Source organism: Crocodylus porosus, unplaced genomic scaffold (assembly GCF_001723895.1).
Source record: "Crocodylus porosus isolate Cpor-Errol unplaced genomic scaffold, CroPor_comp1, whole genome shotgun sequence".
NCBI lineage: Eukaryota > Metazoa > Chordata > Crocodylia > Crocodylidae > Crocodylus > Crocodylus porosus.
This window is the reverse complement of record NW_017728932.1, coordinates 15,602,518-15,614,215: the sequence shown is the minus strand read 5'-3', so window position 1 is coordinate 15,614,215 and position 11,698 is coordinate 15,602,518. Positions and strand designations below refer to the sequence as shown.

The window sequence follows — 11,698 nt, the reverse complement described above, 5'->3', positions numbered from 1 at the left end:
GGAGGAGTCCTGCGGACGCGTGCCGGCACGTGGCGTGTTGGGGGCTGCGTGCAGCGGGGCCTGGTCTGCACAGCCTGGAAACACGAGGCACTGCAAGCGGCAGCAGAGGGGATCAGAGGGCGACGCTCTCCTCCTTGTCCCAGGTCAGTGCCAAAACGGGGACCCCGCACTTAGGAGCCAGGCGCGCTGTGCCGCCGCGCCGCTCAGTAAGGGGCACGAGCAGGGACCTGGCCAAACCCGGCTCGCAGGCGGCAGGCCCCGCACCTGCACGGGGACGCCTGGCTGACGGAGGGAAACGAGATGCGCCTCCCCCGCTGCCTGCCCTGTCCGAGCTGCCGTCGGGGTGCGGTGCAAACATGGCGAGAGCCCGGCCTGGCCTTGGCGCAGTTCCTATCTGCAGCGTAGGGGCGGGCTGTAAAGGGACTTGCCCGTGGCCACGCAGGAGGTTGGTGGCAGGGCCGGGAGAGCTCCAGGTCTGGTTTCGGTGGCGTAGACAGGCCTTCAGTGTTGGGATTAAAGGGCGAGTCCTGCCCACACTATGACTTGCCAGGGGCAATGCACCTTAGCCGCTCTTGCAGTCCACAGGCCCGTGCCATCCCGGCTTCACCCTTCTCCGTAACGCCCTGCTCTGGCCCAGCTTGACCGGCCTGCTAGCAGCAGGGCCTTCCCTTTGGCCTAGCTCGGTTAATGAGAAACAGGGAGGTGTGAATGGGCCAGAGGCATTTGCAGCCCTGCACCCTCTCCCGTTGCCTTTGCCCGGGCGCACGGGCAGCTGGATTCCTCCCAGCTGAGCCGTCGCGCCCTTGTCCTGCCTCGCTTTCTGCCGCCGGTGGGGCCAGTTCTGCACTCGCTCCTGTTCTGGCACATTTTGGGGCTTACGGATGGACTGCGTTCGCCCACCTCCACCCTCCTCCCCTCCGAGTGCCCTGTCGGAAGAGGCTCTGCATCTGCTGGCTGCTTTCAGTCGACTGTGGCTGCGTAGAGCTCAGGCTAGGAGTCTTGCCCTCTTCTAGCCTGATGGTTGCCGTTACGTTTCGCCCTGCTACCCCTCGTCAGCCCGACAACTGCTTACACTAAAAACCAAGGAGGTTAAGTCAGGCATCTCCCCCAGCCCCTTTCAGTAGGTAGCAGCTAAGTGTCGGTGGTGCCAGGGCCCCCGCGGCGGAGGAACCGATCCGGGGCGCTATCCTCAGCCGAGCACAGCAGGGGACCATCCTCCCCATGAATTCAGCCCACGGGGAGAAGCTGCCACAGAACACCTCTCATCCCAAGCCAGTGCTCGGGGCCATGCCGAACCCGTCTGTAACATCCCAGAGGGGAAATGTGCCTTGTTGCCCAGGAGAGACGGTGCCGGTGCTATAATCGGGGTTATATTCCTTAGGATCGCACCCATTTCCTTGTACGCTCAACCTCGCCTTTGGTTACGCTGGAAGCGTCTCCATGCAGAAACCCTGGCCAGGTCACGGCAGGCCAACTCCACGTGCCCTGGGACCCTGGTGCTGTGGCGAAAGAGCAAAGTGCTGCTGCAAGGTCCAACACAGGAGTCCTGTGCGTGTGAGATTGAGCCGATTAATGCAAACTGTTGGGCAGATGAAAGCAGGGCTTTTCACCCCGTCTAACCCTGTCTGAGCAGGACACAGTAGAGCAGCAGGATCCCCTCCATCTCCACCCCTGCTACTTGGTGGCAGCGTTTTTCAGGGCAGCCCAGCTGGGGGGAGTTGAGCTGAGGGGACAGGTAGCTTCGGGGGGGGTCATCTACTCACCGTTTTTGCATTTCCTGGGCAGCAGTCAGTGCCATTCAAACGCAGCAGGAGAACTGCACTGTCACAGGCCAGACGCACGCCTGAGTGACAGCTACACGTGACTTCCATCCTTTGGGAAGTCAGCCATGGGCATGGGCTGCTTCAGGACAGATGGCTGGTGAGCGGGCATTGCTCCAGGCGGAGCAGGCGAGGACACTTCTATCGGAGGACAGCGGTTCGCTGGGGCAGGATGGAGCCAGCGTATTTGGAAAGTTGGGTTGCTTTCAGTGTCAGTCGTCGACGTGCGTGTGCCCACTCACAGAAGAGTGAGTTGGCAGCAGAGGGAAGCCTGTGGGAGTGAGCGACGCCAGCTGCACGACTCTCAGACCCTCGCCTTAGAAAGCAGCATGGATTTTGGTTGGGAGAGGGCTGATCCTGCCTCAGGCAAGGGATGAACTAGAGGATCTCTGGAGGTCCTTTCCCACCCCACTCCTGATTTCCTTCTGCTGTCAAGCACGATCGAGGGGTACAAAGTGGGAGCTTTCGGATAAGACAGCTACGACCCTCGCAAGAGATTAAACAACCTGAATGTTTATTGGAAACCTCTGCGGCACCAAAAGAGCAGCTGACAGTAGTGCAAGAGTGAACGCCACTGTGGGCAGAGCTGGCCGAACCAGCGCCAGGGTCCGTGCACCCTAGCCAGGGCCGCGTGAGCCACGAAACAACTTCCCAACTGTCTTGGCCCAGGGCTAGCTACAGGGGGATCCCAGAGCCAACTCTGAAAGATAACAGGCCTTTGCCCCCATGGGGTGCCTGGGCCAACAAAGCCCAAGCTGCAAACCAAACAGAACAGGACACGAACAAGCGCTTCAGGACCAGGAAACGGCTGAGGCCGACGGCCCAGCAGGCTCCCACAGAGGGGGTGAAAGCCCCCTGGGTCAGCATTGCTCAGTGGCGGCACAGGCCCAGCCCGTTAGCATGGACAGCATGACCAGACCACAGACCCAAGAGATGGGCCAGGATAGGGGAGCATCTCAGCCACTCCTTCCTGCGGCACTCCACCGCCCCAGCCGTCACGTCTCTGGCCACGGTGGCTATGCTTAGCCGTTGCCCGTCAGGAGCCGCACGAGGACCCCCGCCAGCAGGACCGTGATGGCAACAGCTAGTGCCAGCCCGCGCTGGACGAGCAAGCCCTTCCCCAGCGAGACGCTGCCTCCTGGCAGGGCGGGCAGCACAGCCACTTCCTCTCCAGGGGCGAGCTGGGGCTCGGGCAGGCTCTCGCTGCTGGACATAGCAGCAGGCAGAACTACGGTGTCTGGCACTTCTGTCTCGGCTGTGAAATAGTCTGCGGAGCAGATGGGTCAGTGTTACACGTGGGGCCAGGCCCTGGAGGCCGAGCTGTGCGGCCAGCTGCAGCGGCGAAGGATAGCGGTCCCAGGTCAGCTCTGCTGGCCAGCTCAGGGCGCTCAGTGCTACCTGAGGTCCGCCTGGGGCCCCACAGCCACTGAAGGCCACAGGCCAGCCAGAGCAGCTCCCACGCAGCACTCCTCCTCTCCCCACACCCTGCCCGGGAGCGTTTCCAGAGCAAGGGGCACCGCGTGTAGGACTCCGGCCCCCAGCCACATACCAAAACCAGACAAATGAACCACATTGCTGCTGGTGCCCGGGATCTCCGATTGCACTTTGAGGCCTGCCCGGATTTGAGCCTGCAACAGAGAACAGGGTCAGATTCTCCCTGTCGCCAGGGCACGCCCTCAAAACCTATCCCAAATGGAGCAGTAGACTGCAGCCAGCGAGGGTTCGGCTAAGCTGGGAACACAACGCGCTCCCAGCTCCACCGATGGGGGGGAAGAGATCCGGCCTTCTGCTCTCCGAGCGCATGAGATCCTTCCTTTCCCAGGGCACAGGCACTCAGCTGCGGCACCCTCTGCAGGGATCAGTCCTGCAGGTGTGGGCCACGGCCTGGCTTTGCCAGCTCTGCTTTTCACTCCTCAGCTGGATCACAACCCGCGAGTGCCTCTGAACCTGGGCCCTTCTGCTGACTCCTTTGGTTTAAGGCATGAGCTACATATGCTCACACCCAGCAAAACGCACTTCTTCAAGCAGGGAAGAAGAGGAGACAGATTGTGCTTGCACAACGCTGCGTGCCCTCAGGGCTCTGCAGTGTGGCACGGGCTCAGGAGCCGGCCCACAGCCTCTGGATGAGACTAGTGGGCTGTGAGTCTTACCTCCTCTGCAGCCTTCTTCCAGTCTATGCGCAGGACATAGATGAAGAAGGAAATGGCCTGCAGAGCAATGCAGACGATCAGTCCCACCCATAGGCCTGGAACAAAGGGAAATCAGGGTGTTATCTGGAGGCCCCTGATGGAGGTCCCTGCAGCTGGCCTTCCCTGGGGTCTGGATGTCACTGCAGCTATTTCATTTCTTGGGACTTCATTCCCAAACTAAAGATGCACAAGTCCTGATCAAGCCCCGCCGTGGATCTCGTCATCCAGCAGACATGGATTCCCATTGGCAACCTTGAAAACCCTTTGGCTGACCCCGCTTGCAGCTATACCCGGGCCCAAGTTGTACTGCATTTGTCACAGGACAGACACCATGCCACGTCCTGCTCGGTTACCAGGTGCAACCCAGAGTAACTGCAGTGAATTCAGATCACTGCAACCACATGAACATAAAACTGGTTTTCTAAGGTGGTTCATGCTGTATGTATAAAGGCAACGGCAAAATCTGCTTTGCTGTCTGTTCCCCGAGGCGCTGGACTGAAGCCCCCATCCCTATGCTGGAGTTACACTGCTATCTACTCCATACGCTTATTGAAAGCAGATGCTTATTTGAGCCCAAGTTCAGCTAAATGCTCTAGCCTGGGGTTGAGCCTTCTGGGAGCCAGCAAAGCCAAAGTGCATGGTTTGCCGAAACAGGGCTTTGGTCAGCGTATACCTGCAACAGCCAGTTCTTGCACCACAGCCAACAAACGGCTGCCCTGACTTCACCACGGCCAGGATTTCACCCGCCATGAGCAGCGGCCCATGGGTGTCAGGATGTTCGGCACTGTGCCTGCTCATGGCACACATACCCAGCACCCCAAGCTTTGCGGCGAACATCAGCGAGATTCCCAGCGGAAACCCGATGGCGTAATATCCGATGGCATTGGCGATGGCCCCGAACTTCTGCTTCCCCGTCCCCCTCAGCACACCACCGCAGGTCGCCTATGAGGACAGAGAGCAGTCAGTGTGTAGCACAGCAGCTCCTGCCGCAGCCTAGCAGGCAGCAACGCAGCCCTTGCAGGGAAACGTGCAGCTTTGAGATGATTTAAGATGGGCTGAGGGTGCTGCATTAGCCCGTGAAGCCAGCTTCGATTCAAGTCCTGTTCAGTCTCCCTCCCAAGAGAGTTATGTGATAGAAGGGTCCTTGCTACTCCAGTATGAAGAGTAGATGATCGATGCTCAGAAGCTAAAGCCACCCAGTTACCAAGAGGTTGAGCAGCTGATTTGTGCACCCACATCCCTTTCAGCTGCCTGTGTACTTGCTTTTATCCCTTCCGAGTGCTACAGATGGTTGCTTATGGCTCGTTCATGGGGGATGGGATGCAGCCTGGCTTTCATTTGTAAGTGTGAGCACCTGGGCAGTTACTGCAGAGCTGCCAGCATGCCATAAAACCCTACTCTCCTCCCTTCATAACAACTTGTGTGATTCTGTCCTCAGTGGCTGTACATGAGCATGCGCATGTGTGCGAGAGATTCAGCTACTGCTGTGATAGTGTCTGTCCCCCCTGCCCACCCATGAGGCAGGACCCCACTAGGTCTAAACCGAGTAGCAGGCAGAAGGTTGTACCCAGGTGCTGTGGGTGTTGGAGGACAGCCAGCTCCTCCGAACACCAGGCTGGGTGTTTGGGCCCCTTGATTCCCAACATCAGCCACTCAATTTTGGACTGTGATTTTGACCACAGATTATTAACCCATAATGGTGAGATCTGGGGTGCCTTGGTGGTGGCTGCAACCACTGTGGAGTTTGAGATTGCTCCGGAATATCACAGGCTGCTACTTTCAGACGCAGCATGACTGCATAGTGTATTAAACTTGTCTTTTGGCAGATTGCAAGAGTCAGAGGAAGCAAGACAGTTGAATAAGCAAAGTGACTACGGTCAAGCTCGCAGAGGAGGTTGCTGGGTGCACAGAAATACTCACCGCCATTGCATCAAACAAGTGAAAGGGAGCAAAGAGCAGCATCACCGTAGACACCAAGGTAACAATCTCTCTGTTGGGACAAAGGCACGTGGCTGTCAGTTAGGGTTGCGGGGGAAGCAGGGCGGCCTGACTACAAGGGAGGAACGAACTCTAGTTCTGATGCTTGTTGCCACACACAGGCCCAGTGAAGTCTGTGGGAAATCGATGAGCTTTGGGCCAGCTCCTAGTTACTGGCACCGCAATGTCTCTTCTAGACTGCGACTGAAGGGCACAAATTCCCCATGCGTGTGGAACAGCTCTTTGAAAGAGGTAACGAATTGTCCTGAACAGACATGGATGACTCACTTGTCATTGGTGAAGATGTAGCCCACAACGTCCTTCAGGGTCCCCAACAAGGCAGCCACCACTACACCTAACACTCCTGAAAGAGCCAGGCAGTTTGATTAACACGGGGGCCATGTTCTGCTCCTCTCCTGTGCTGCTTCGGATCACGATCTCTGCTGAAGGGACCATCCCTGCCGGGGTGACAATGCCCCACACAGAGCCCCACTGTTGATGGGGCCCTTCAGGCATTTTTGCCTTAAGCCACCCAAGAATTTAGGGAAGGGAAGTTCTTGCAGGATAGATCAGGCCAGCAGGCATGAGCTGGAGGACTGTTTCCACCTGTACACAGCAGCGCAGAGATACAGGATGTCCTCGCTTGCTCTGCATCCCCCGATCCTAAGGCATTGCCCACACGGACACTGGCAGCCACGCTGAAGCCCAGGGGCACCTAGGCAGGAAGAGGGGAAGGTTGGACAGGGCACAAGTAGTGGTCTGCTCATCCCTGAGCATAGAGGCAGGGGCAGGCAGCGCCCTACTGCAGTCTGGCTATGCCCTAGCAGGAAAATGGAGCGTGGTCTGGCACCATGAACACCCCAGCCCGCATCGTTAGGCTGCCTGGGAACCTCTTCTGCTCTCCATGCTCCTACTCCAGCCACCAGCGCCCCTTGCAAGCAGGCCTGAGCCCTTACCATATATGCGGCACTGGACAATTCATAGATGACAGACTGAGCCCCTAGTTCCACCACGCTGATCAGACCTAGAAGGGAATTGCCACAGCCAGCTTTTAACCATCACTACAATTAGCTTCATTCCTAGCAGGGGGGAGGAGAAGGGGCTTTGGTTTGACAGGAGCAGGGAGCCCTGTAGGACCCACCCACAGACTCCAGGGGAGGATTGCAAGCCAGAGACACCATCCAGGTCTGCTCAGCAAGGCGTGAGGGTCGCCAGCACTAGGAGACCACCGTGGGAGCACAGAAGGAAGAGAAAGGGCATTTGCACGGGACTCTGCCAGCTCACCTGCCAGGAAGCTCCCGATCTCGAAGGTCCACCACTCAATGCACATCATAAGCATGCTGGGCACGGCCAACCGCGTGAAGAAGCCCCACTCCAGCAGACACTCCCTGGTCCAGCCTGTAGCAAGGCAGCAATCAGTCAGGAGGAAGCAGATGCCTCTCCTGACCCCCAGGATGCTGTAGCAGGGTGCAACCTACAGAAACCATGGCACAAGGCAGCATCCCAGGGGCCAAAGCCCAGCCCCATCAGTCATCAGTGCATGCACTGGTATAAGATGGCCAAGAATGAGCTTGCATCCGAGGTCAGGCTTGAGCCGAGGCACCACCCATATCCTAAGTACTTAGGATTTGTCTCATTCAGGGAGACAGGAGCTGCTACTCGAGGATGTCCACTGTGTCCATGCTACTGGGCTAGATCCTACAGAAGCCAGTGCCCGAGCATCTACCCACCACAGGATCAGCTGAGTAATGTTGGAACTGGACGGAGACACTCTACCTCCCCAGGTCCGGGTGTGGATTTTCCTCCACCGCACGTACAAAAAGAGGAGAATCATCTGGGTGTACTGAGAAACTGTGTTGGCCCAGGCAGAGCCCCTGCAGGGAGAAACAGGTTGGTCACATGTGGCACTTCCCCTCCTCTCTTGCACTGGTGTCTCCTCTGCCCCTGGCTACTAGGAGCACGAAAGCCTTTGCACCAGCCAGGCTGCCTGAGACCCCACCAAATGGATACTCCATTCTCCACTCAGAGGGTTCAACCCTCCCCACCTCCAAAGGCTGGCAGCACCCGAGGGCAGACCTACAGCTATGAAGTCAGGGAGCGCTGCAAGACAAGAGCAGCCGTGGCCCTGGGTCTGATGAGCCCCCAGATCTCTGCTAAACCTCATGGAGTGGCTACCCATAGCTCTGCCTGCTCAGACTTACACCACTCCCAGCTTCATTGCGTACAGCAGCAGGGCGTTCATGCCCACATTGAGGATATTGGCTGCAACCCCCACCACCACCTGTGGCAAGATGATGGCCTGAAAACAAAGACAAGACCTTAGGAGGCACTCCCCCAGCAGCGCAGCCAGACACAACCCCGTGGGCAGGAAGGAGCCCGGGCACTGCTGCCAACGGCTAGCCTCAGGGGAAATCAAGCCTCGAGGAGAAGGCTGGGCAGGAGAGTAACTGCTGGAGCAGTTTCCATTCAGCTCCAGGTCCAGCATGTCACAAAAATGCATGTTTCGTCTGTAGGCAGCGGTGGGAGTGTCTGGGTTTTCCATCACCCTCCCCAGGCCGTGCCCTGGGCCGCCTCATTTTGGCAGCCAGAGAGATCTGACCAGCTCCCCTGGAGCACCCAGAGCTGTTCCCATCTCGGAAGGGGAGGGGGTGGGCTGAAAGGTAATGTGCTCCCCATACCCCCAGGAGCTGATGCAAGGTGTGTTCGCTGTGCAATGCTTCTCCCCCCAGCCTCCACAGGGAGGGGATGAACTGAGGTCTCCTGCTTTAACAAGGAAATTCAAATCCACAGCCCAAATAATCCCACAATACCTGGCTTTGCAGATATCTTGTCTGCAGCTGGTACATAAACACCGCCTGAAAAACAGTCGGATGACATTTCGTTAGAGCTGCCTTAACCACGTGCGGGTCTCCCCATACGCATGCTTCTTGCTGTAACCAGGCAAAGTCCTGGGGAAACCACAGGCAACCAGGTGCAGCAGCCAGCTAGTTTTACTGTCAGAGAAAGCCAGTTGCCCCCAGCCCTCAGGCTCCCTGCCTGCACTGGACAAATTAGCAACAGGAGCTTGCTACTCTGAGGCTTGTTTTGTTCGCTAGTGACCGCTGGCTGAGCCCGTAACGTTAGGAATGAAAAGCAAACCGCTGAATGTTGTCCAGATACCAGCACGCACTGAAAGTTAGAGGGGCTAGAAGGGCAGCTGCATGTTGGGCCCTGTAGCTTCTGGCAGGCTGCATCGAGATTAAATGTCGTTGTATATAGAGCAATGGCACCCTCACGTTACCCCGAGACAAAGGCAGAGTAACCTTAGTGGCGACTTACAGGAAGAGCTGGGATGAAGATCATCACGTAAACCTGAGTTAACCTGGGGGGAAAAAAAAAAAGCAATAGGTTCCCACCCAATGAATAATACAGTAATGGAAGAGCCAAACCAAGCACATACGCTGTCAGGAATCCACTTGGCCTTAAATGAAGGCCATTTCTCAGCCGCACCCTCAATCCCTGCCCAGGGGGACGTGGAGGGGATAGATGTTGTAGGCAAGAGTCTCAGAAATGGAGAGTCCGTGGAGGTCTCTCTCAGTACAGGGCTGGAGCAAAGCTCTAGCAATCACCATCCTCTTCATATGGCGCATGCTAAACAGCGCGCTCTCCCTCGCCTCACCCGTCCACCAGCCTGACTCAGCCAGGACTCGGGACCCAGACGGGCCAAAGGCAGATGGTGGGGCATGAAGTCCTGGGCAGTCCTTAGCTTCTGCTAGGGAGTTAAGACTGGCTCTTTAACACCTAACGCTGCTCCGGCTGCCTGCTCTTGGCTCGCAGGTCTCCCGCAGGCCTAGTGGGGACGCTTCAGTCCGAGAATGCCCTGCTGTCTGCGCTAGAAGGGACCAGACCAGAGCAGGCGCGAGATGGGATCTGCTGCCAGACCTGGAGACTTCCGGGTCCTGTCTGAAGAGGAGCAGGATCTTCTCGGTGTTGATGAAGACAGCCCAGCAGGGGAAGCAGCAGAGCAAGAGGATGAGGATGCCGCGCTGCAGGATGGTGCCCACCTGCTTCAAGTTCTTGCTGCCGTATGTCTGAGGGAGAAGCAGAGGCGCGAGTTGCCAACAGCCCTTACGCAGCGGCCTTGCGCGCCGGTCAGCGGGAAGCAATGGCAGGCAATTAAAGAGGGCGAAGTGACTGGAGTCGAGGCAGCGCGTGACTTTCTAGCACCCCCTCCCCTGGGTGCGATATGGCCAGTCAGCTTTTCTTCCCCCTCCCCAGGTGCAGGCAGTGGTGGAGATGAGCGGGGGCAAAGGTGCTCAGAGGGCAAGGTCCTGCTGCCTTTCCAAGCCAAGGTTTGCATCCAGATAGGAGAGTGAGATGCTGATGGATTCAGTTCTCAGCCTTCTTACCCCAAGGCGGAGCTTCCCAGGCTTGAGACCCGAGGGCAGGAGAAAGAAGGGGAGCCGCAGGACTGTTACCTACCTGCGACATGAGGGTGTCGCATGCTGAGGCTAAGCCGGAGCCGATGGAGATGCCGGTGACATTGATGACCTGGAAAAGAAACAGCGAGGGAGGGAAGTAACTCCAGGAGACGAAAGCCAGCCATCTGCAGCGGGGTGTGTGGCCACTGGGTGACACGGCCGAGCTGGTCTTTCTTTCCTCCCCCCCAAGGGAATGTCCCTTAAGGCCACTTTATATAGCATCCCCCACCTCTCCCACTTCAAAGTTCCCATCGTCTAAAGTAGCAAAGGCTTCGAGAGGACCCTGCACCCACCCGCTGTTCAAGGGCTCTGTCAAGGACGCGGTGGCGTGACTCGAAGTCGGAGGGACAGACGCTGGGGTAAATGCATAACCTGGCTCCCCACCACCACCCTTCTGCCCTCCCCGTCACCAGCGGCTGCAGCTGCAGGGGTAACATCCAGCAGCAGCACCTGCAGTGAGGCGTTATCCCCTGGAGACGACGCACGCGGTTGGCGTTGTAGCCGACGTGATCCAAGTTACAACTCCGGCATTGAAAGCAACAGAACGATACGTACGGACACGGCGAGCGTCACGGCATCCAGCTCGGCTTTCCCCAGATGGCCGCAGAAGATGGAGCTGACCACGCCGATCAGAAAGATCAGGAGCTGGGCGAGGAACTGGGAGGGAAACGGAAGGAAACGTGAAGGGGGAGGGATAACCGTGCCGGAGCAAGGCCGGCACGGCCAGGAGGGAGACCGACGCATCACGAGCGCCGGGGTCAGGTTTTGGGTTCAAGCGGTTTACGGTGAGGGGGGATGGCTCTCCGGCTTTCCCTCTCGCTTGCTCCTCCGGCCTTTTGGCTAGGGGTAAGCAAGACCGGGGGGCGTTCGAACCCCGGGGAGAGATGCCTGCCGTGGATTTGGGACTATCTGAAGCAACTGGGAGGTCGGATACTCGCTGGTGGCAGCGCCACACAGGCCGGAAGGATGGAGCTCTGCCCGGTCGAAAGACTTTGGGACCGATTTGGCCTCGAACACAACATTTCAGAAAAATAAAGCATCAAAGATGCAGTTTCAGGCAGGCCCCAGCTCTGAGCCGGCTTTCGGCTTGTATTGCGGGGCGGGACCTTGTGCAAACGTACCGGGGTCCTGGGGCAGGGTCTGGCTCTCCCGGGGTCTTAACAATCAGGCAAAGGAAGGCCTGACCCCTTCCTCGCCCCCTTTCCTGTTTGAAGCGGGTTAAACTGAACAGGACAAAGCCTTTCTCCGCCCC

The 11,698-nt window shown here is 57.9% G+C and overlaps 1 protein-coding gene across 2 annotated transcripts; it reads right to left on the bottom strand.

Moving 5' to 3' along the window:
- Positions 1–2,313: 2,313 nt before the first annotated feature.
- On the bottom strand, positions 2,314–11,267 carry SLC47A1 (solute carrier family 47 member 1). 2 transcript variants are annotated; one of them, XM_019545732.1, is made up of 16 exons: positions 11,002–11,264; positions 10,448–10,516; positions 9,908–10,056; positions 9,305–9,347; positions 8,797–8,841; positions 8,188–8,285; positions 7,763–7,860; positions 7,271–7,384; positions 6,943–7,010; positions 6,593–6,701; positions 6,275–6,350; positions 5,930–5,999; positions 4,819–4,951; positions 3,971–4,065; positions 3,370–3,448; positions 2,314–3,087 (listed from the first exon to the last, which is right to left on the bottom strand). In XM_019545732.1, exons 1-16 carry the CDS (start codon positions 11,188–11,190, stop codon positions 2,843–2,845), a joined length of 1,680 nt encoding a protein of 559 aa, XP_019401277.1. In that variant the 5' UTR covers positions 11,191–11,264; the 3' UTR covers positions 2,314–2,842. The 2 variants fall into 2 exon arrangements, with proteins under 2 accessions (XP_019401277.1, XP_019401278.1); XM_019545733.1 differs by lacking the exon at positions 8,797–8,841 and having other exon boundaries at positions 11,002–11,267.
- Positions 11,268–11,698: the final 431 nt, after the last annotated feature.